At 32.8% G+C, this 21937-nt stretch overlaps 1 protein-coding gene across 1 annotated transcript in view; it reads left to right on the top strand.

Moving 5' to 3' along the window:
- LOC118184723 (uncharacterized) overlaps positions 1 to 21937 on the top strand; it is a 585346-nt gene that overhangs the window by 366350 nt on the left and 197059 nt on the right. Inside the window, exons 3-4 of the mRNA XM_085812207.1 lie at positions 8495 to 8566; positions 16106 to 16177. Of these exons, the coding sequence (XP_085668333.1) occupies positions 8495 to 8566; positions 16106 to 16177 (144 nt within the window). The remainder of the gene's footprint in view (positions 1 to 8494; positions 8567 to 16105; positions 16178 to 21937) is intronic.

Genomic DNA, 21937 nt, shown 5'->3' with positions numbered 1-21937 from the left:
TGCGTGTGTGATATGGGCCTAAAAGGAGTAGTATGTAAGGTATTTTCTCTCTTCTTTCATTTGCCTTCGTGGTGTAACGCTAGCACACTCGGGCGGCCGAGCGACTGGAAAGGTTTTCTTGACTGCCTTCTTTGATCATCTTGTTTACTCGATTGGTTGGTGAAAGTTACCTCAAATTCCAATTGCTATTGCAAAGCCCTTAAACGTTTTAACATGAAGACTGCGGACAATCCATGCAGAATGTTGTTTCTGGACAGTGCGTTTTGAGAAATGGAAGGCCATGTATATACTTTCTCAGAAATCTGACAATTCAGCTGGACTGTGTTATCCCACCTACGATCTTCACCCCGAGATTTTCTCATGCTCCATCCTAATATTTTCAATGTAATTTACTGCAAACTTATTAGTCTATACCGATGTATTCATCATTATTGTAATCTGCTGTAAACTACTGTCTTTTTATCATCCTATACTGCATTTTTATCATACTGTACTGTATTTTTATCAACCCATAATATCTCTACAACTATATCTTTGGCTTCTCTTCAGAAGTTTACCCTCGTGCTGTATCTTGTATTAAGTATAATCATATATCACTTATTAGAAGTCTTATGCAATAACATATATGACTTCGTATTTACATTGTATTATGTTAAATGTATCGTAATCTGCTATTTACACAAATGCAACAATTCCTTATTGCCAAGGTATACTACAAATATTTAAACTGTATCATGCCATATGCACGTCTATTTTTAACTGGCATAATATTTTCAATGTATTTTACCGCAAACATATTAGTCCATACCTTCGTATTCATCATTACTCTAATCTGCTGTAAACTACTGTATTTTTGTCATCCTATACTGGATTTTTATCGTACTGAACCGTATTTTTATCATATTATAGTCTCTCTATAGTTATATGTTTGACTTCTCCTCGGGAGTTTATCCTCGCGCTGTGTCATGTATTAAGTATAATGATATATCACTTGTTAGAAGTCTTATGCAATAACATATATGACTTCGTATTTACATTGTACTATGTTAAATGTACCGTAACTTGTTATTTACACAAATGCTACAATTTTACTGCCAAGGTATACCACAATTGTTTGTAATCAATCATTCATTTTCAATAATGTACTCACGTATTTGAATTAGTGTAGTCTTAAGGGTTCTCTAGATCATGGTGGACGTGGTGCTATACTAATTAACCGTATGGTAGAGGCATAGTGCCCCCGTTCCCCGTTCCTCATCCTTATCCATCCTAATGAAGAAAAATGGAAGCATTTTGCACCAGACATAAAAGTACAAGATTCGTGATTTTCTCCATGTGTAACGTGTATACGAGCCAGTTTCCCTTAGAAAGTCCTCCACGAAGGCATCCCCCCTCTTAGGCAGATAGCCCTCGAGGCTTTACCATAATCACACACTCACTAGCATACTCGTCGTGTATTCGAGAGGTCCAGGTTCGAGTTCCAGTCGGGGCATTGCACATTTTTCCCCGTCTGCTGTTTCAAAATAGCCTAATAACTCTATATATTCATTCAGATTCATTTTTATTCAACGTATTGGGAGAAGTAATCGCCAGTAAAATCTCTATTAGTAGATCTCTGTGAGTAAAATCTGTATCAGTAAGTCAAGAACTGTTGGTTCACAATACCAGTTATAGATGGTTCCATGCGATTGGCAAGGCCAAAGAAAGCAAGTTCTGGGACTACAAAAAAAAAAAAAAAAAAAAAAAAAAAAAAAAAAAAATCTGAAGCTGTTGAACGGAATAGCATATTCGTTCAAACGATTATGTTATGAGACAGAGTTTACACTAGATAAGCCGATTGTATTATTTTATAGCACCTGCGGGCTATCTGCCTAAGAGGAATGCCTTCTTGCTTTCTTTCTTCTAAAAGAAATTGACTCGCTTTCACGTTACATATGAGGAAAATCGCAAAAAGCAACTACAGAGGCTGTTCGCACATATTTAGAAGATTTCGGTAAGCGGTAATAAAAAATCGTTTGCTGTAAAAGAAGTAATTGCAATTCTACTATGTTTTTAAAAGTCAAGATTATCGTCTGTGGCTTGAAAGGTTTTATTTTTATTCAAAATGGCGAATTTAACAAACCAGTGGTTCGAAGGCTACATTGACGCTCCTTCCGAAGAGAAATATGCACATTCCGTTATCCAAAAACGATTGTGCTTTCGGACTTTTAAAAACTGCATTATCCAAATGTTGTCCCGAAACGCTAACAGGACTCTGGAAAGCTGTTCGGGAGGAATGGGATAGAATACCTCTTCTGCCACTTCAAAAGGCATTATTATCCTGGAAATTGCGGTGTCGAAAGATAGTTCAGAATACGGGATATCAAATAGAACATTTAAGGGGACTCATACACCTTAAACCCCTCATGATTTTAGAATATGTGACTATTGCAAGAATTGGGATATTTTATTTATTTTAAAAGCAATTACTTCCAACTTTTTACAGCTGACTACACAATATAGCTGCATTGGAAACTAGTAACCAGAAAGTTTGTTTTGCCACAAATATTTTTGTAATTTAATTCTCTTTGTGACAAAATATTTCGCGATGTTTCCATCTTGCGCGCATGATATTTTAAAAATGGCTAATGGTACATACTTGAAATTGGATGGAATTTTTTATATGGGCACTATTTTCTAACTGAACCAACAGTCTGATGAATATTTTACTATTGACAAATTTTATGGACGAAAACATTTAAAATTTTTTTAATAAAATACATTTTATAAACTCAGCTCAAAATAAAATAAAAATTTAACATGAAATTTTTAGAATTTTAGGTTCACAGTAGTTTTTAAATGTTATAAAAGCTATGTATTAAATATGAAATTAAATTATGAAACAGAATGTTTTAAACTGTGCGCGCAAGTTGGAAACATGACGAAAAATGTTGTCACAAAGCGGATTAAATTATAAAAATATTTGTGGCAACACAAACTTTCTGATCACTATTTCAGAAAACAGCTATATTATGTAGTCAGCTGCAAAAAGTTGGTAGTAATTGCTTTTAAAATAAATAAGTTATCCCAATTCTTGCGACAGTCACCTATTCGAACATCTTATGGGTTTTAAGGATTATGAGTCCCCTTAAAACACAAGAATTTTATGTAATTTAGTTTTGTGAATACAATATACATCGTCTAAAAAATGTGTGAACAGCCTCTGTATGTAGAGTTGGTTGATAAAAGATTTGTAAGTTCTACAAAATATGAAATAAAAATAGCAATACCAAATGTTAAACGTATTATTATTATAGTCAAATTCTGATGAGCGAAAGCACGTGATTTGACATCATTGGATGTCAAAAAAAGTTCATTAATGTCAGCATTTTAAACAATTAGCTGCTGTTGGATATTTTTTGTTTCAAATTATAGTATAATTGACACGATATATTATTGCCACGTTGATTCTTTTATTGATATTCAGAGAGTGTTGTTATATTACATTGAATTTGAATCATGACGCCATACGTATCAACCTGAAGTGTCGAAAGTTTTCGTTTCCTGGTTTGGCAATAAAAAATTATTCTCGAATTGGCTGTTGCTTGGAAAGAATGAACTGATGTCTTTCATACTGAAATGTTATAAGGTATTTCTCCCGGCTTCTTAGCATGCCTTCGTAGTGCAGTCGTCTGCACGCTGGGCTCGTATTCCAGAGGTCCGTGATCCCCTTCGCGGCGAAGGCGTTGCTACTTTTTCATCACTCCTGCTTTAAGGGGGCTCAGGCTCATACACCTTAAACCCCTTATGATTTTCGAATATGTGACTGTTGCAAGAATTGGGATATTTCATTAATTTTAAAAGCAATTACTTCGAACTTTTTACAGCTGACTACGTAATATACCTACCTTAGGAACTACTAACCAGAAAGTTTGTGTTGCCACAAATAGTTTTGTAATTTAATCCGCTTTGTGACAAAATATTTCGTCATGTTTCCACATTGCCCGCATGATATTTTAAAAATGGTCAATGGTACATACTTGAAATTTGATGGAATTCTTTATATGGGCACTATCTTCTAACTGAACCAAAAATGTCACGAATATTTTAATATTAAAAAATTTTATGCACGAAAACATTACAGATTTTTTTTAATAAAATACATTTTATAAGCTCAACTCCAAATAAAATAAAAAATTAACATGAAATTTTTAGAATTTTTGGTTCCCAGTAGTTTCCAAATGTTATAAAAGCTACATATTAAATATGGAGTTAAATTATGCAACAGATTCTTTTAAACTGTGCGCGCAAGGTGGAAACATGACGCAAAATTTTGTAACAAATTAGATTAAATTATAAAAATATTTGTGGCAACACAAACTTTCTGATGACTATTTCAGAAAGCAGCTATATTATGTAGTCAGCTGTAAAAAGTTGGAAGTCATTGCTTTTAAAATAAATAAGTTATCCCAATTCTTGCAAGAGTCACATATTCGAAGATTTTATGGTTTTTAAGGTGTATGAGTCCCCTTAAAAAAATTAATGTCTCTACACTGGCACCCGAACTAAAACGTGTGGTGGATGATGATTCTTCACACCCAGGATTTGGCTACTGTTTCTCCTAAACCCCAGTCGCCCTTTAAAAGGGGGAGTATGTAAGGTATTTCACCCGCCTTCTTAGCGTGCCTTCGTAGTGTAGTGGTCAGCACGCTATGCGCGTATTTCAGAGGTCCGTGGTTCGATTACCGGCGAAGGCTTTGCTCATTTTTCACATCATCTGTTTCAAATTAACCTAATATCTCTACAACCTGAAGTGTCGAAAGTTTTTGTTTCCTGGTTTGGCAATAAAAGATTTATTCACGAATTGGTTGTTGCTCGTAAAGAATGAACTGATTTCATTCATATTGAAATGTTTTTATACGTTTGCTTTTCAAGGGTACATAGAACTTATAAATGTTGTTTTGGCTGCAGCCCGCTAGTGTTGAAATAAAATTTGCATATATAGCTTTACGTAAACTGTTAACGCAAATGAGAATCAGACGCATGTTACACTGAAAATAAATTACCAATGGAAAAAATGAGTATTCACGTTCGCAGAAAAATTTGTTTCTTATGGATGCCTCATATTTAACAAGGAATTATTTCGAGTACGTAAGTAATATCGTATTATTTGCATAATCAACCTCTAAAGTGTTACAGAAATTAAATCAGATGGTGTTCCATGTTTCTGGTTACTTGATTCCGGAATTTAAACTACCTCCATTCTCCTAAGAGACTTTTAAAATCTAAACTATTTACTCAAGAAAATAAAACTATTTACTTTAAACTGCTTTCAGATTTCTTTGGATTATTGAAATGCCAAAGGCTAGTGACAACTCTGTTCTCTGCCGCTAGATTAAAGGATTGGGTATTCGAATGACGTAAATGTCATGGAGTCAAACACAGCAAAAAAAAACCGCAGAATAAACAACTCTTGAGAAATGTGGATGTATAGATAGATGCGTTTCTACTTCAAAAATTAAACCCAGTCTCTTATTTAGCAATAAGATGAAAGAAAATGACGCTGAAATTTTAATTTCCAGTTGTAGAACATAAATTACGTAAGTGCAGTTGTAAATTACGTAAATAAGCCTGGATCGTCTGTTTAATTTGATACACTAACCGTTTGCGCGGCCAGACACTTAAAATAATTATGAAAAAGAAAAATATGTAATGATCTTAATGAGTCCACTGTAATTTTCCAGGTTCTGTTAGTAATTTCTCTCTATATATGGAACTGTCTGTGAGTGTGTGTGACTTTCGTTCATGCAGCGCGTAAGCTAATAGACCCAGGGCTACGCAATTTGGTAGGTAGGTGCATCTAGGCAAGAGCCAGTACACCTCGAAGCGATATTTTCAAGATTCGAATGAGTTTTATCGTATATTTGGTGATGAAATCGCATCAAATCAATCACACGCAGCAACAAAGGCACGCAGCGATTGTTGCTGATATCAGCATTTTAAGCAGTGTTGCCACTCCGAAAAACGAAGGCGATAATTCTGTGCGTTTTTTAAATTTATAGTTTCGCTTGGATACTGGACGTTTGTCGAAAGAAGACAGCGGAAAGTTGATTAAATTATATGTTAGGACTAAATCTTCGTGTAGCTTTTAAATGAATTGGAAAAATGCCTAAAAAGAAGACCAAACATTAAATTTAAAAATCTGGATGTGTACACCACATGACATCCTTGTAGGGAATATTAAATTATACGCATTTTTTCTTGCATTTATTTCATTTAAACTTATTAGATTGAATTACACCTACTTCGCCGACAGCGCATAAACCACAATAGAATAAATGCATTCTTTAAAATTCACTTTGTCTACCATAGCGACACTCTGGCGCTAGCTTTACTTAAGACTATTATATTTCGTTCATATTATAACTCAAAATGCACAAAATTTATATCATTTAAAGAATTATCGAATCGTTACCACATGTTCTATTCAAATACTAAAATACAGCTAGAACGATGTATAAAAGAAATTAAGCAAACAAAACAAAAAAGAAACAGTGTTTTACAGACGATTGAGTATTTCTCATTCAATTAATTCAGTTTTCACTTCGCGACAAGGCAAAAATACATAAAAACTCAAAATATCTGTATTAAAATTTACGAAGTAAATCTTAAACGTTTATTTCCTCGAAAAAATTCCAGAAAGGATTAAGCATGATTTAAATAATAAATGAAGGAGTTATCTTTGTTGTTGCGAAGCTAAGTTTCTTTAGATTGGCAACAAATCCGCTACTCAGCTGTTTCAAATGTAAACAAGAGCAATGGCCGCCATCAAATTAGGCTTAGCGGCACTTAAACAATTTTAAAATTGTTGATAATTCTAAAAATATTGCATGCAGATTTACTAAAGGCATAAAACCCTTAACCGGAAGATAAAAACAACATAATTCAGTCATTTTTAAAGCAAAAAATGTACAATTTACAAACATACAAGAGTAAAGAAAGTAAGATCACTGAGCCGGGTAACAGAGTGGATATATTTCTAAATATATTTATATACGTTTGGCGCGGCCGATTGAAACAAAAATACGAGGTGCACATCTGCATGTTATAGTAGTCTTATATACAAAATTTCAACGTTTTGAGGCTTCTCGTTTTTGAGTTATGCGAGATACGTACGTACATACGTTCGTACAGACGCCACGAAAAATTCTCCTCAGAATTCATTTTAAAGCAGTTTTTTAGTTTTTTTGTAGGAAAAGAGTCTTTTATTCTGTCCTTACGTACAGATATCACGCAAAAACATGGTTAAATTGCATTCGAAAGCGGTCAAAATGGATATTTTCGTTGAATTATGCTGCCTGAAGCTTTTCGCGATTACAATACTTCCTTTTTACTTAGTACAAGGAAGTAAAAACTGCATAGAATTTTACTGTGCAGAACATTATCTAAAAAAAAAAAAAAAAAAAAAAAGATAAAACAGGAATTTTAATAAAAATGTATTAAGTATAAAAAATTACATTAAGTAAACACTATCCCTTAACACAAATGTTAATTATCCTAATAAATGAATTAACCAATTTCCCGTTGCAAAATCTTAAGAATTCAAATTTTATAAAGAGAGTTAAGAATGTTTCCTAAAAACAATCATGAAAACCTTTTTATGTAATTAAAACATAATATAAAAAAAATACAATTAAATAAGCAATAAATCTCATGATTTTCAAGAGGAAACAGTCAGAGAATCCAGTATCCAAAGCAATGAATGAAAAACTGTTGCCAAAACCACATTTCTAAAAGAATGAAACTATCATCAGAAAGCGATAACCGGTCAAAATTGTGCTTTGTGGATGACATAATTAAAAATATATAAACCTCTTTGCCATTAGCTAATAAAGAGAGAGAGGGGGGAAAGGAAATTATTTCTGTTGTGCCTCGCGAGACACATGCGCGTCAGAATAAGACGATTGTGTCGTGCGTGTTGCGCGTATCATTAATAATATTTTATCTCATATTTTCAACAGTCAGCAGTCCAGTATACAAAGCATTGAATGAAAAACTGTTGCCAAAACCACATTTCTAAAAGAATGAAATCATTCAAAGTGAAGCGATTTGATGAAAAAAGATAAAATTTAAAGAAAAAAGAAATCTGATTCGAATTTTGATTTTTTTTTTTTTTTTAGATTCATCGTCCTTTAAAAATTAAGCAAAAACAAAGTTTTGTGAACAACAATAATTTTTTCACGAGTGTTTTATTCAAATTGCAAACCCATTTCAGCTTTACATCACGCAAGATTCGAAACTCAGAATAATGTGCGGTTTTGTTACATTACAGATAACTGCGTGACAGTTGCACAAGATGCATCGGAAAAAACAGGCAGTTCATTTATTGAAGAGAGTAAAGATGTATTGATACGGGCTTCTTGATAGGTGTATCGCGTGATATTAGATCTATGTGTATATTATTTGCTGGGAAAGCACTTAGCAGATCATAATATTTGCTTTTTGTATTTTTCAGGAACTTGGCTCACAACAACATCTCTTACGTTGCAACTTCTGCATTCTCAGGGTTAACTAAACTTCGTTCCTTGTAAGTATTCTAAATTCTCTCACTGTTATGTTGACTACTCAAGCATTTTTAATCGACACCTAATGTAAAGTTAATAAGAATGCTGAGTTTTTAGCTTGAGTAAAAATTGTCTGTAGAATATTTTTTATAGTTGGAAGAATCTTTAATTTCTTTTCTTGCTCTATACATTTATAGAAAAACTTAAAGTTCTATTGTACACTGCGAAAGAAAAAAAAGGGACACTTCTATATCTCCCGTTCTAATGAGCAGATTGAGGAAATTCAACTTGCGGTTTTCATGTCTTGAAAGCGTGACTTAGGATATGCATTATATATATATATACAGTGGTGGCCAAAATTGTGGACACTTTTGGAAATTTTTATGTTTTTGAACTTTGTATGCTTATAGACAATGTTACGTTTCACAAAATGCAAACTTGTATATATCACTTTAAAGAGAATTTATTACTGAATTCAATACAAAACACAAAATTCAATTATTTGCGATACAAATATGTACTTTAACATAAATAAATATATGTACTTTAACATAAATAAAAAACACAGTTAGGAAGTGGTTTGTAATGGTTCACTTACATGGCCAATCACTGTTCTTGTTCTGAGAACCAATTAAATGTTAGTAACTGCCAGTAGAAGCTGACATCATGTTTACACTTGAAACAATTCATTATTTTGCTTTGTTCTGTAGAAGGAGGACCTATTTCTTATACACTGCAATTACAAGCAGGAATTTTTTTAAAAATTTTTAATATTTAGTCAAGAAGCAATGACATCAAATAAAAAGTAGATTGGACATCTAGAAAGAGATGTAATATTATTGTGTTACGAGAAAGTGGTGTTTCCTATGCTGAAATTCCAAGACAGGTGGGTGATCCAGTAACTACATCTGGAGTCCGAAAGTTTTGTTTACGATATCAGGAGACAAATTCAATAAAAAACAAAGAAGGAAAAGGCCGAAAAATGTACACCACATCTATTGATGACAGAAGAATAAAAAGACTATGTCTCCAACATAGAAAAATGTCATCAGCTGCCATCAGAAGTGATCTGAATGATGCTGGTGTTTCTGTCAGTTCAAGAACAATCAGGAGAAGATTAACAGATGTTGGACTGAGAGGTAGAATTCCACGAAAAAAGCCTTATCTTAATTTTCAGCAACGAAAAAAAAAGACTACACTGGGCAAAGGAACACATTAATTGGACAGATGATCAGTGGTCACATGTTATATGGAGTGATGAAACTAAGATATCGTTATTCGGTAGTGAGGGGCAAAAATATGTAAGACGTAGAATAGGAGAATAGCTACATCCTGACTGCATTCAAGCAACTGTGAAGAACCCAGTTAGTGTTATGATTTGGTCATGCATGTCAGCAGATGCTATTGGTCGCCTTCATGTCATCGATGGGACACTGAATGCCAGAAAATACATTGACACTATTCTAGAACCAAAACTTCTACCTTCCATCAGAGCTACCTTTTCCAACAATGCTTCGTTTATTTTTCAGCAGGATTCTGCTCCTTGCCACACGGCCAAAATATGGAAAGATTGGTTTCGTACAAAGAGCATTAAATTGTTGTCATGGCCAGGAAACAGTCCTGACCTCAATCCTATCGAAAATTTGTGGCACCGTTTGAAAACTCTTGTCCGAATGAGGCCCCCATCAAATAAAAGGAAACTAATTGAGGCTTTAATTGTTTCCTGGCATCTAACGAAAGAGAAGCTTAAAACTCTTGTCAGCTCCATGAAACGTCGATGTGAAGCTGTAATCAAAAATAAAGGGTATCCTACGAAGTACTGATAACTCACTGCAATCATCACTGTCTGATGTATATCGATAACTATTATCGTTTAACTTTTTTTGTATTGCAAATAATTGAATTTTGTATTGAATTCAGTAATAAATTCTCTTTAAAATGATATATACAAGTTTGCATTTTGTGAAACGTAACGTTTTCGATAAGCGTACGAAGTTCAAAAACATAAAAATTTCTAAAAGTGTCCACAATTTTGGCCACCACTGTATATATATATATATATATATATATATATATAGCATTGTTCAAATATAAATTCAAAATAAAATAATTAAAAGTAAATTAAAAAGCCTATGACTTGCGCTAAAGCTGCAAAGTAATAATAAACTAATAATTCATAATAATTTATAAAAAGAAAACTCTCCATATACCATCTCCAAGGAACCCAAATTCAGTTTAAAACCATGAAGGGAAAAAAATTGTTTTTTGGTCAGAATTTAAATTAGTGTTTTAAACAGCAATTTGAATTTCTTGTTTAAAATTTGCTAAGAAAAATTTTAAATTGCAAAAACACCAAAATTAAATTCTAAATATTCAAAAAGTAATTATTGTCATTGAGCGCAGATTAATCGAATTATCAAGGGATAAACCAATCTATCATCAATTAACAACAACTACAATTAAGAGAGTGTCTCATCTTACTTCCAAGTAAGTATCAAATTATTTGCTAGATTCGAACCGTAAGTCAAAATTAATACTCAATCCAAAATCTAGTTAAACAATCCAAGAATCTTGTTAAACAAAATAGCAAATAACCTTAAAATTAAAGTTTCTATTAAGAACACAATGAATCTGAACGAAATGCTTATTTTAGAAGAAGATATCTCCTACACTCTCATTTCGATTTCAAAAACAGAAGTAAACATATTAGAATATTAAAGTTAATTCAAAATCACAAGAAAATCATTTGGTTTCCTTGGAAATGGTATATTGAGCGTTTTCTTTTTACAAATTACTATGAATTGTTCTAATATAGGTATTCTGACACAAAATCGGACTTTTGTTTTTGAAATTATTTCCATTTTTTAAAATAAAATAATAATCTATAAAATATTAATTAATAAACTGGCCATAATTATTGCCAATTTCATGCCATTTTTTTCCATTTTTTAATTCTATGACTCAAATTATGCCAAAGTTTTATAAGCATAATCGTCTAATAAAATCGTCTAAAAAATGTGCGAACAACCCTCTGTACCTGCATTAATAATCCTATTATTAAACCCTGTACCCTTGATTTGGGAACATTATCCATAAACGAAATACTAGAATTGGCCCACCTGTTTAGTGTTCAGTACCAATCTCCCCGCACATTCCACTCTGTTTCAGCTGACATCTAATCGCTGGGCTAATGGCTGATTCCACAAGAACACCTAGAATCGAGAATGAAAGTAATTTTTCTCCTTCCATAGACACATTGTTTTTCCTCTAATCTACAAACGGACCGCTGACGCCTAAGCTTCCGTACTTCCCGTTCAGACTGGGATTTATCTGAGCTAACGGAGACAGTTGACATAGCCGACCCATCTGCAAAACTTATTTTTTCCCCCATAGGACAGCAAGTTGAAAAATCTGAACTGCAGGCATAGCGGAGGTAGACGACACATGAAACTGCCTCCGATAGCTCAGATAAACCCCAGTGGGAACGGCCTTTGGGGACTCACACACCTTAAAACTCATAAGATCTCTGTATATGTGAGTACTGCAAGAATTGGGATAACTTATTTATTTTAAAAGCAATTGCTTCCAACTTTTTACATCTCACTACATAACATAGCTGCTTTCTGCAATAGTCATCAGAAAGTTTGTGTTGCCACGTATATTTTTATAATTTAATCCGCTTAGTGACAAAATATTTCGTCATGTTTCCACCTTGCGCGCACAGTTTAAAACATTCTGTTGCATAATTTAAATTCATATTAAATATATAGCTTTTATAACATTTGGAAAGTACTGTGAACCAAAAATTTTGAGAATTTCATTTTAAATTTTTATTTTATTTGGAGTTGAGTTTATAAAATTTATTTTATTTTTAAAAAATCTGTAACGTTTTCGTGCATAAAATTTTTTAATATAGTGTCCATATAAAGAATTCCATCCAATTTCAAGTATGTACCATTAGCCATTTTTAAAATATGCGCGCAGAGTGGAAATATGACGAAACATTTTGTCACAAAACGGATTAAATTACAAAAATATTTGTGGCAATACAAAACCTTCCGGTTACTAGTTTCTAAAGCAGCTATATTACGTAGTCAGCTGTGAAACTTTGGAAGTAATTGCTTTTAAAATAAATCAAATATCCTAATTCTTGCAACAGTCACATATTCGAAGATTACAAGGGTTTTAAGGTGTATGAGCCCTCTTAAGATGTTAAAAGTAAGGTCTCGAGTATTCGAAGAAAGGGCCATTCACACTAGGGTTTATCTGAACTAACGGAGCCAGTTCCATGTGTCGACTAGTGCAGTTCAGATTTTTCAACTTTCTGCCTTATGGGCAAAAACTGTTTTTGGAGATGGGTCGGCTACGTCAATTGTCTCTGTTAACTCAGATAAACCCTAGTTGGAAGGTCCCTTTATGGCACCGAACCAAAAATACTGGAAAAGTCGAATTTTCAGCCTGCAAGAGTAGAGCTCATGGTTTCTCAATTGCTGCTGACACCTGAGAAGGTTTGTCGCAATGACAAACATATTCGCGGACACGACCGTTTAACAGACCTATCCCCCCCTCAAGGAGGCAAAAGCCTCGTTTCTCTTTTCTGTTCTTAACTCTTCGAAATCTAGGCAAAATCTGATCCGTGCCCTTTCTGTTCGAGGGAAACTAGCTTCTCCCCTTCCCAAATATTACAATTTGAATGGTAAAATTATGTTCTGACTTAAAGCAAGGGAAAAAAACCTGCTGTCATCAAGACTTGTCATCTTGACCCCCCCCCCCTCCTAGCAAATGAGCCACCAACACCCTTGCGAACGATTTCGACCCTTCTTTTGTCTTTCGAAGAGATAAAATTTATATCCTGTCCTGAAATGCCAGGTAATAAACCTCTCCGCCTTTACCTTCGAAAAAAAAACCCAGGGGAAGTTATTAGCTCTTATAAAGTGATTGGAAGCGTTATTTATTGAAAGTATTTTATTTACTTGCAAATTTTGATAAGCTAATTGAAGAAAACTTCCCAGGAGTTTGGAACCTTGTCGTGGTCTGGGGGCTCCTCCTCGTAAGGGGGGAGTTCTAATCCAAACTCCACATAGAGTGCTTGATAATGGATGAAAGTGTACAGACAGAGACTGCTGTTTAATCAGAACTTATTGAGGAGGCTCGTTCACTTATTAGTGAACTAGAAACTTGTCTAGAAGATGCCATGTAAGGATCTTAAGTTTTACTAACGTTTATTTTATTTTAAATCTTTACTATCACTTCTTATTTTCTACTTCCGGCCAGAATTAAAAGCTTTAACTTATTTATGCAAATTTGTCTGGCGAACGCCAAGTACTTAAGTTGTGGCTTTTTGCCAAGCGAGAGAGAGGAAGGAGTTAGTAGAAGCAGGCCGCTTGCCTTAGCAGTTTTTACTCGATTGCTGGTTGCCTTCCAGGCCAGAGGTTTAATCCTCTTAATAATTTTAAACGTATTGTAGTGTTAACAGTTCTCTGTACTACATACGGCTTCCTGTTAATATACGGTCAATCTTCCACGTAGGCCCTTGTTTATTATTCCAAAGTTAAGTTAGAATTTAGTTAATATTTTTATATTCTTACCTTCAAGACCACAAGTAGTTGGTCTCGGTATTCCGAAGTCCGGAAATTATTGTAAAGAGTGAAAAATAAAGGGTTTCGTATACCTTTCCTGTGTATCTTGTCTACTTCCCACATTTATTGAACATAGCTTTAGTAAGCTCCCTGTTCCGAGTCAGGTCTTTGCATGTTCCCAAAGCAAGTAAGGAGAAACACAGAACCTGATAGCCTCTAGAGTTACAATACCTCTTCGTAAGAGGATTTTTAAAGCACAAGAAATGCTGTTTGGTTATATTGTTTCACAAGCATTGGAAACAGAGAACCTGAAAGGAAAATTAGATGTGGTAAAGAAACCACAAACTTTTAGTGAAAAGTCCTTTGCTGAAATCGTTCAAGAACAAAGAGTTGAAAAGAAATTGATTCAAAAGAAGGATAAATTTAAGAAAAAAGAAGAACATGTAGCATTGTTATACCCTAAGGTGAAAGGGGTTTCATCTGAAGAAGTGAAAATGAAGGTGGTTGAAGCAATAGATCCGGCTCAGCTGAAGATTGGAATAAAAAATGTGAGAAAAATTAACAACGGAGGAATTGTTATAGAAAGTGTAAATAGAGAAGAAGTTGAAATTTTACAAGAAGAAATAAGATCAAATATATTGTTGAAAGAAGGTGTTGATACAAAGGCTCCAAAAAAAAAAAAAAGTCCAAAGATAATATTATATAATATAGAAGCTGATTTAAAAAAGAAAGAGATTCAAGAATCGGTGATTAAACAAAATCACATTTTTGAAAATGGAGGTTTTGAACTTTTGTTTTCAATCAAAGCAAAAAATAATAAGTTGCATTGGGTGGCTGAAGTTCAGCCTGCTAAATTCAAATCTATTATAAATCAAGGAAAAATTAACTTGAAATGGTTCCGAATATCGATTAAAGAGTATTTGAATGTTGTTAAGTGCTTCAAGTGCTAAGAATTTGGCCATTTTCATAAAAATTGTATAAAAAGTCAGATTTGTGCTAGATGTGCTCGAGAAGGTCACAACCATTGGGATTGTAAAGAAGATCCAGAATGTATTAATTGTAAAGAAGCCAACAAAAAATATAAACTTGGGTTGGATTCTAGACATTCTAGTCTAGATAAAAATTGTGAATGTCTAAAAAGACAATATGACTTATTGATTAGAAGAACTGATTATGGTTAATGGTTCTATTAAATTAAAATATGGAAAGGATTTGTATTTTTGTTTGAAAATGTAATAAGTTACTAATGAGATTAATAGTTTGTTTATTGAATTTGTAAGAAAAGAATATTTTAGTCTCTGTTTTAAATATAAAATAATTTTTTTTATTAAAGAAAATGATCTAATTATTTTATGAAATACAAATTGTATAAATGATTTATTTTATGTATGAAATACAAGTTGTGTAAATGTTTGTTTAAAATGTCGTAATCCTAAATAGGATATTTTGTTATGTAAAATTTTATGTAAATATGTAAATTTAATGATATGTATTTTTGATTTTGATTAATAAAAGGATATTTGTTGGCGAGCTCAGGGGATCTTTCGGCCAGTGGAGGGTACAGTATGGTGGATGTATTTATCCTAAATAGCAGTTCCATTAAACCCTGCATATACCAAAAGGTTCACAGGATAGATTACCGGTTTTACCTTCGAAAAAGAACAATTTATCTATTAAAACTTTGACTTCCAGCAATCATTCATCATTAACTCATTTTGTGTCCATGCTATAACTAACAGTCAATTTTATAATTAACTTATAACTAACATTTATTTATCTTATAACTAGGAATTATATGCAAAATGTGTGCTCCATTTTTAAGTTTCAAATGTATTTGACTTTTTCCTTTAATTCATTGCATTTATGTCGCGTATTTTGTCTTCTTTTTTTTCTTTAAATATCTAAAACAAGTTTGTATTTTAACTATGAAGTAACAGTTTTGTATAAATACTCCTATTTTTCTTTAAAAATATTTATTTCCAGGTCCTTGCAGAACAATAAATTATTCGAAGTCCCAGCTGACGCTTTAGAAATTCTGACATCGCTAGAAGCTCTGTAAGTTTAACATTCATGTTTATATTTGTTAGAATTTTTCTAATCCCCAGAATAACTGTGTTTTAAATTAACAAGCTAGATGGTGAAATATAATTTTTCTAAGTTAAAAAGAAGAATATTAAAATATCTCAACCGAATAGACAACATAATCTATATATATAACTAAGAAAGTATGTTTGTTTGTCCTCTAAAAACTCAGTTACTACTATAGCTGTCGTCACCAAGCTTTCTACAATTCTTTTCTGGGTTCTCGAAAAGGTCAACGTTCACTTTTTTCCAGAAAAAAGTAGCTAAAATCAGAGATATTAATTAAAAACTCGGGAAAACAATAATTTCATCCTCATTTTTCCGAGTGGCAACAGTCTCGCAAGCTGGATACGAAAATCTGCTTTATTTCAAAAGTTGTTGCCACTGCTCGCTTTTATATCCTAGAGTTTGTAAATAAAAAATTTCTCAGTTTTACGATTTAATAGCATTGACAAACATTAAATTCATTATTCCCGATTTCAAAAATTCGTGGGAAGCCATTTCGACTGTTCCCATCTTCGTACGACTTCATCGACAGCCGAGATATTAATTAAAAAACTCTGAAAACATTTTCGGACTCACTTTTTCGAGTGATGCGGTATGAAAGCAGGAATTTCGATGCATTATTTCTACTTCCTTTGTACGAGGTAAAGGAAGTATTGTAATCACGAAAATTTCCGGGACCATATTTCTGCAAAAATATCCATTCTGATCGCTATCCAATGCAATGTAACGATGTTTTTGCATGACATCTCTACGTAAGGACAGAATAAAGAACTCTTTTTTTTTCCAAAACGAAATATAAAACTGATTTAAAATGGATTCAAAAGAGAATTTTATCGAGGCGTCTATACCTACGTATGTACGTATCTCGCATAACTCAAAAACGAATAGTCTCATAGCGTTGAAATTTTGTATTAGAGACTGCTATAACATGTACATGTGCACCTTCTTTTTTTGGTTGCAATCGGCCGCACCAAAAGTATATTAATATACATATATATAAACTAAGAAATTTAGAACAAATATTTCACAAAGACCAAAAATTGAAATTCATAATTAATAAATTTGAAATCATCTTATAAATGCAACAAAGAATTTTAATACGAAAATGCTGGGCATGTTTGAATGTTGTTTTCAAAAGTATTGTTTTGTAATTATGAAATATATATGTATCCACTCTGTTACTCGGCTCAGTGAGCTCCGTTTCTTTACTCTTATATGTTTGTAAATTGGACATTTTTTGCTTTAAAAATGATTGAATTATGTTGTTCTTATCTTCCGGTTAAGGTTTTTATGCCTTTAGTTAATCTCAATGCAATAGTAGAATTATCAACAATTTAAAAGTTATTTAAGAGCGACTAAGGCTAATTATTTTTACCATAGCAGTCATATTTGTTTACATTTGAAACATAACCAGAGTAGTGAATTAAGTCAGTTTCTGCACCTCCAACATCTTTTTACCGGGTGAGACCAAAAGTAAACTGGGAATTTTATGCACCGAAAAATCTGGCTTTTAGTCCGCTGGTTTTCGCGTTGAAACTGTAATTTTAATTGTAATTATTATTATTTTTTAACTTTATTTGATGTTCTATATTTTTCTATATTTTTCAATTTTTAATCGAGATATTTTGAGGTTTTATGTATTTTTGCCTTTCCAGTGAGAACTGAATTAATTGGATGAATTCTATATCTCTAATGAAAGTCGAGAAAGTAAGTTTAAATGAAATGCGGAAAAATAATGATGTATTTATTACAAATGATCGCTAGCACTACATCAACGATTCAGCCATAGTTGCATACTGTTTTGAGATATAAACATTTATACCAGTAATGTGGGGCCACTAAAAGATATATTTAGGATAAACAAGCGATAGAGTTTATTAAATTTTGCAATCCACAATACCATTAATTTATTTTGGGCAACCAACCGTTAATAACTTTTAATTACGTTTCGCTGCTACTATAAAATGGGAACAACTTGTCAGAAATATTTCGCTTGATTTGCTAATGTTACTAATGCGTAACTGACAAATGCTTCTTCCATACTTTTGATCACAGTTAATTACAAATGAATACGATGTAGTAGAAATCAAAATCAACTAGTTCAATAAATCAATCCCTTTTAGGTTAACTAATTATTAAGCTTTTGCATTTAAATATTAATTAAAACTGAGAGCTATTATTCTTAAATGAATGCTATGGTGTACACCAGGGTTTCTTAAACTGTGGGTCGCGACCCTCTTGGGAGTCGCGGGACCTGTAGCAGAGGGATGCCAAAATGTTTAGCAGTAAAGAAATATCTTTAACTTATTATAATAATTTTACAATCACCAAATATTTTTATACAATGTATCTGAAAATAGATAAAGATAGTGATAGTGATAGTTACGGAGGGCGTGGCCACCACCTTTTTACTATTAAGTTAATTAGCATATAGGGCCACGTCTTCTCTTATCCAGCTTAAAGCCAGAGAGGCCACATGGGAGACTTGCATAAGGCGCCCAAACACAACGCCTGGACCCTCCGGTTGGCAGTTCCGCGAACCAAATGCCAACGGGTAGATTCCCGTCCAAAGTGCCCGGGTCCAGTGTTTATTGAATCTTCAAAAATAGCATTGTACATGGCTAAACAAGGGCAGATATACATTAGTATTTATTTACATGCTTCTGTTATTACATATTTGCTGACATACAATCCACTTCTGTTACATACATATACAGTAAGACCCCGCTTAACGCTGTTTCGGTTTAGCGCTCTTTTATTTCAACCCGGGGATTCCACGAAATCGCTCGCAGCATACGGGGATTCCCCGAAATATTTTGCAGCGATAGGTTTCAAATACATATCCGAAAGAGTGTACTTGTATTTCTTGTTTGGTGCGGTATTGTACAGACATATTTTGAAGGGGTAAACGTGGAAGATGTCGAAGAAATAATTCAAGAAGCAGTGGCTAGTCTTTCTAATGATGAGCTCAAGGAATTAACTGAACAAGAAGAAAACAAAAGTGTTGACAGCAGTGATTCAGAAGAAGAGCAAAAAGAACTTTCGATGGCGTTTGTAAAAAGGAGTTTGTCTACCATAACTGAAATAATGGATCAATTCATTGAAAATGATCCGAATTTTGACAGGAGCTCAAAAGTAAGGTGTGGTGTTAGAGATGCTCTATCCGTTTATGAAGAACTTTTAAGAGAACAACGCAAAAGAAAAAGGAAAACAACATTAGATGCTTTTGTCACAAAAAGGCAGAACACTGAAAACGCGGAATGCTAACTAAATATGACTGAGAATTTTATTTTATTTTTTTTTTTTTTTTTTTTTTTTTTTTTAAGAATATTCGTTTTGTTATTTATATTTTGTTTTTATTTTTGCAAGAAATAATAATGTGGTATTAATTTGGGCTTTAAGAAATAAATGTTTGGTTTTATTTTTATTAAAAAACATACTTTTTAAATTTAATACCTAACCAATTTCCTAGCCATCTTCCCCTAACCCCAATATTTACATGTAAAGATAGCCTCGTTTAGCGCTGTTTCGCATTACGCTCTACTTTGATGGAACGTATCCCCCGCGTTAAGTGGGGTCTTACTGTACTTTCTAAATACCTACATGACATTACCTTAACTTGCTCCGGAATAATAAGACAGAGCTAGTATATACACCTAGCACAATAAAAAATTAAAAAAAAAAAAAAAAAAACATACATTAGAACACGCTTACTTACACTATATACACACATCGCGAATTTCTTTTCGATTCTGTTGAGTAAGACTATATTAAAGAACATATATATTATTATAATACCTATTCCTGATACAGAAAAGAAATGTTTTTCATATAATTCTGTAATTTAACTGTTTTAAGTATGTTTTCTTTTTGTTAAAGTTTGAGATTTATATGAATTTAAATATTGCTAATCCGTATATGTATTTCCTCAAATTAAGTTACAATGTGTAAAACAATTGATATTAACAGTGATGCTTTGTAGAAGACATGTTTAAAATTATTTTATTTTGGTGACTGTATCCAAAATTAAAGAATATAATTAACATATATTCTTTTACTTCGAACACAAGTGAATTTAATGTGTGTGACTATACTGCTTTCGTACTGTAACCTGCGTTTCCAGAAGAAATTGTTAAATTTTGTTTCAATGGTAAATAAAATTATTTACTGCATCTCAAATATTTATTACTTTGTACATGAGTATTTCCACAAATTTAATATTCTAGCTTTAATTTCAATGTTTGGCAAAAGTTTAGAAAATAAACAAGACTAATATACGAAAAATCTACAATGGAGTCTTTCTAAATCATTTGTACCGTTACGTTACGTAATACTACCATGCATTTAACGTCCGTGCGATTTATCAAGAGTTGCAACAAATAGCGACGCGCTGCTCAACCGGGATAACGTTAGCCTAAGAGCTCGGGTTTGAATAGCGAAGCAGGCATGGATGTTTGTAAATGTATAGTGTCCGTGCGGCGTGGGGGCACTTTTAATATGCGGCGAGTCAAAAGTTCTCTCGAGAAGTTGGTGGTAGGGGAAGATGGTTGGGAGACCCACAGACCCGTCCCCCCCTGGAGTGCTCTTCATCAAATTATACATTTAAAACAATCAAAACTGAACAAACAAATCAAAATCAATCATACCCATCAAAACTGGGGGCGGAACTGAGCTAAATCGCACTGTCACCAGTAAGGTGCTCAATTCTGTTGCCAACGGCAGGCATAATTTTGCGTTCCTTGCCACGAAGAATTTCACAACAAATAGCCACCTTTTTGAACAATCAGGAAAAATTATTAAAGCCTAAATTAAACTAAATTTTCATTAGATAGTCCAACCTCTGCATGGCAAGGATCTACGGTTATGCTAAAACCGAACAGATTTAAAAAAACGTTAAATTTCCGAAAAAAAAGAAAAAAAAGGGTGAAATTTGCCTAAAGAAGTAAAGTTAATAAAATGAGCAGGACTAAAACCCTGTTGCAAACCAAACTGTCGAAAAAGGAAATCTGATTTCAGTTACTTATATTTTTCTCAAATGAGCATGATTATGGCAGACATATACGAAAGAATAAGTTAAATTATTTTCGATTTTAAGTTACTAACCGCCTAAAATAGTTATCATAAAAACAAATATATATATATAATGATTTGGTGTGTCCAGCTAATGTAATTTCATAAAAATATTCATTATTTCTAATTAGACATCTCACGATTTAAATGCGTTTTTATTTAAATCAATCATAACAAAAGGTTTAAAAAAGTGCGTTTATTGTTCTTAAATGGCTTAGTTTCTTACGCAATAACAGACAAATTAAATTTTAACGAATGTTTCGAATGGCAACAATCTATCGTACTGGAGATAAAAAATATTTTATTTTGAACCTTGTTTCCACTGCCTGCTATTAAATCCCTGGGTTCGTTAATCAAAAATTCATCAGGTTCGTACAAAATATGAAATAAATCAAAATAATTTCGAAATTTAAAATTTGGTTTTCGAGATTCACATGTACACTGCAAAAGAAAAGAGAGAGAGAGTTTTATATCTTCCGTTCTACTGGGCCGATTGACAATATTCAAATTACGTTCTTCATGTCTCGAGAGCGCGAACTTAAAATGCGTATTAGATTTATATATAGCATTGTTCTAATGTATCATAAGAATAAATTGAATTTAATTAAATAAATTTAATTTAAATACAAATTTAGTTAAATATTTGTTTAACTAAAT

This window comes from Stegodyphus dumicola, chromosome 2, assembly GCF_044657685.1.
Source record: "Stegodyphus dumicola isolate Sdum_Otavi_A_Nest chromosome 2, ASM4465768v1".
Taxonomy (NCBI): domain Eukaryota; kingdom Metazoa; phylum Arthropoda; class Arachnida; order Araneae; family Eresidae; genus Stegodyphus; species Stegodyphus dumicola.
This window is presented reverse-complemented; position numbering and strand designations above follow the sequence as displayed.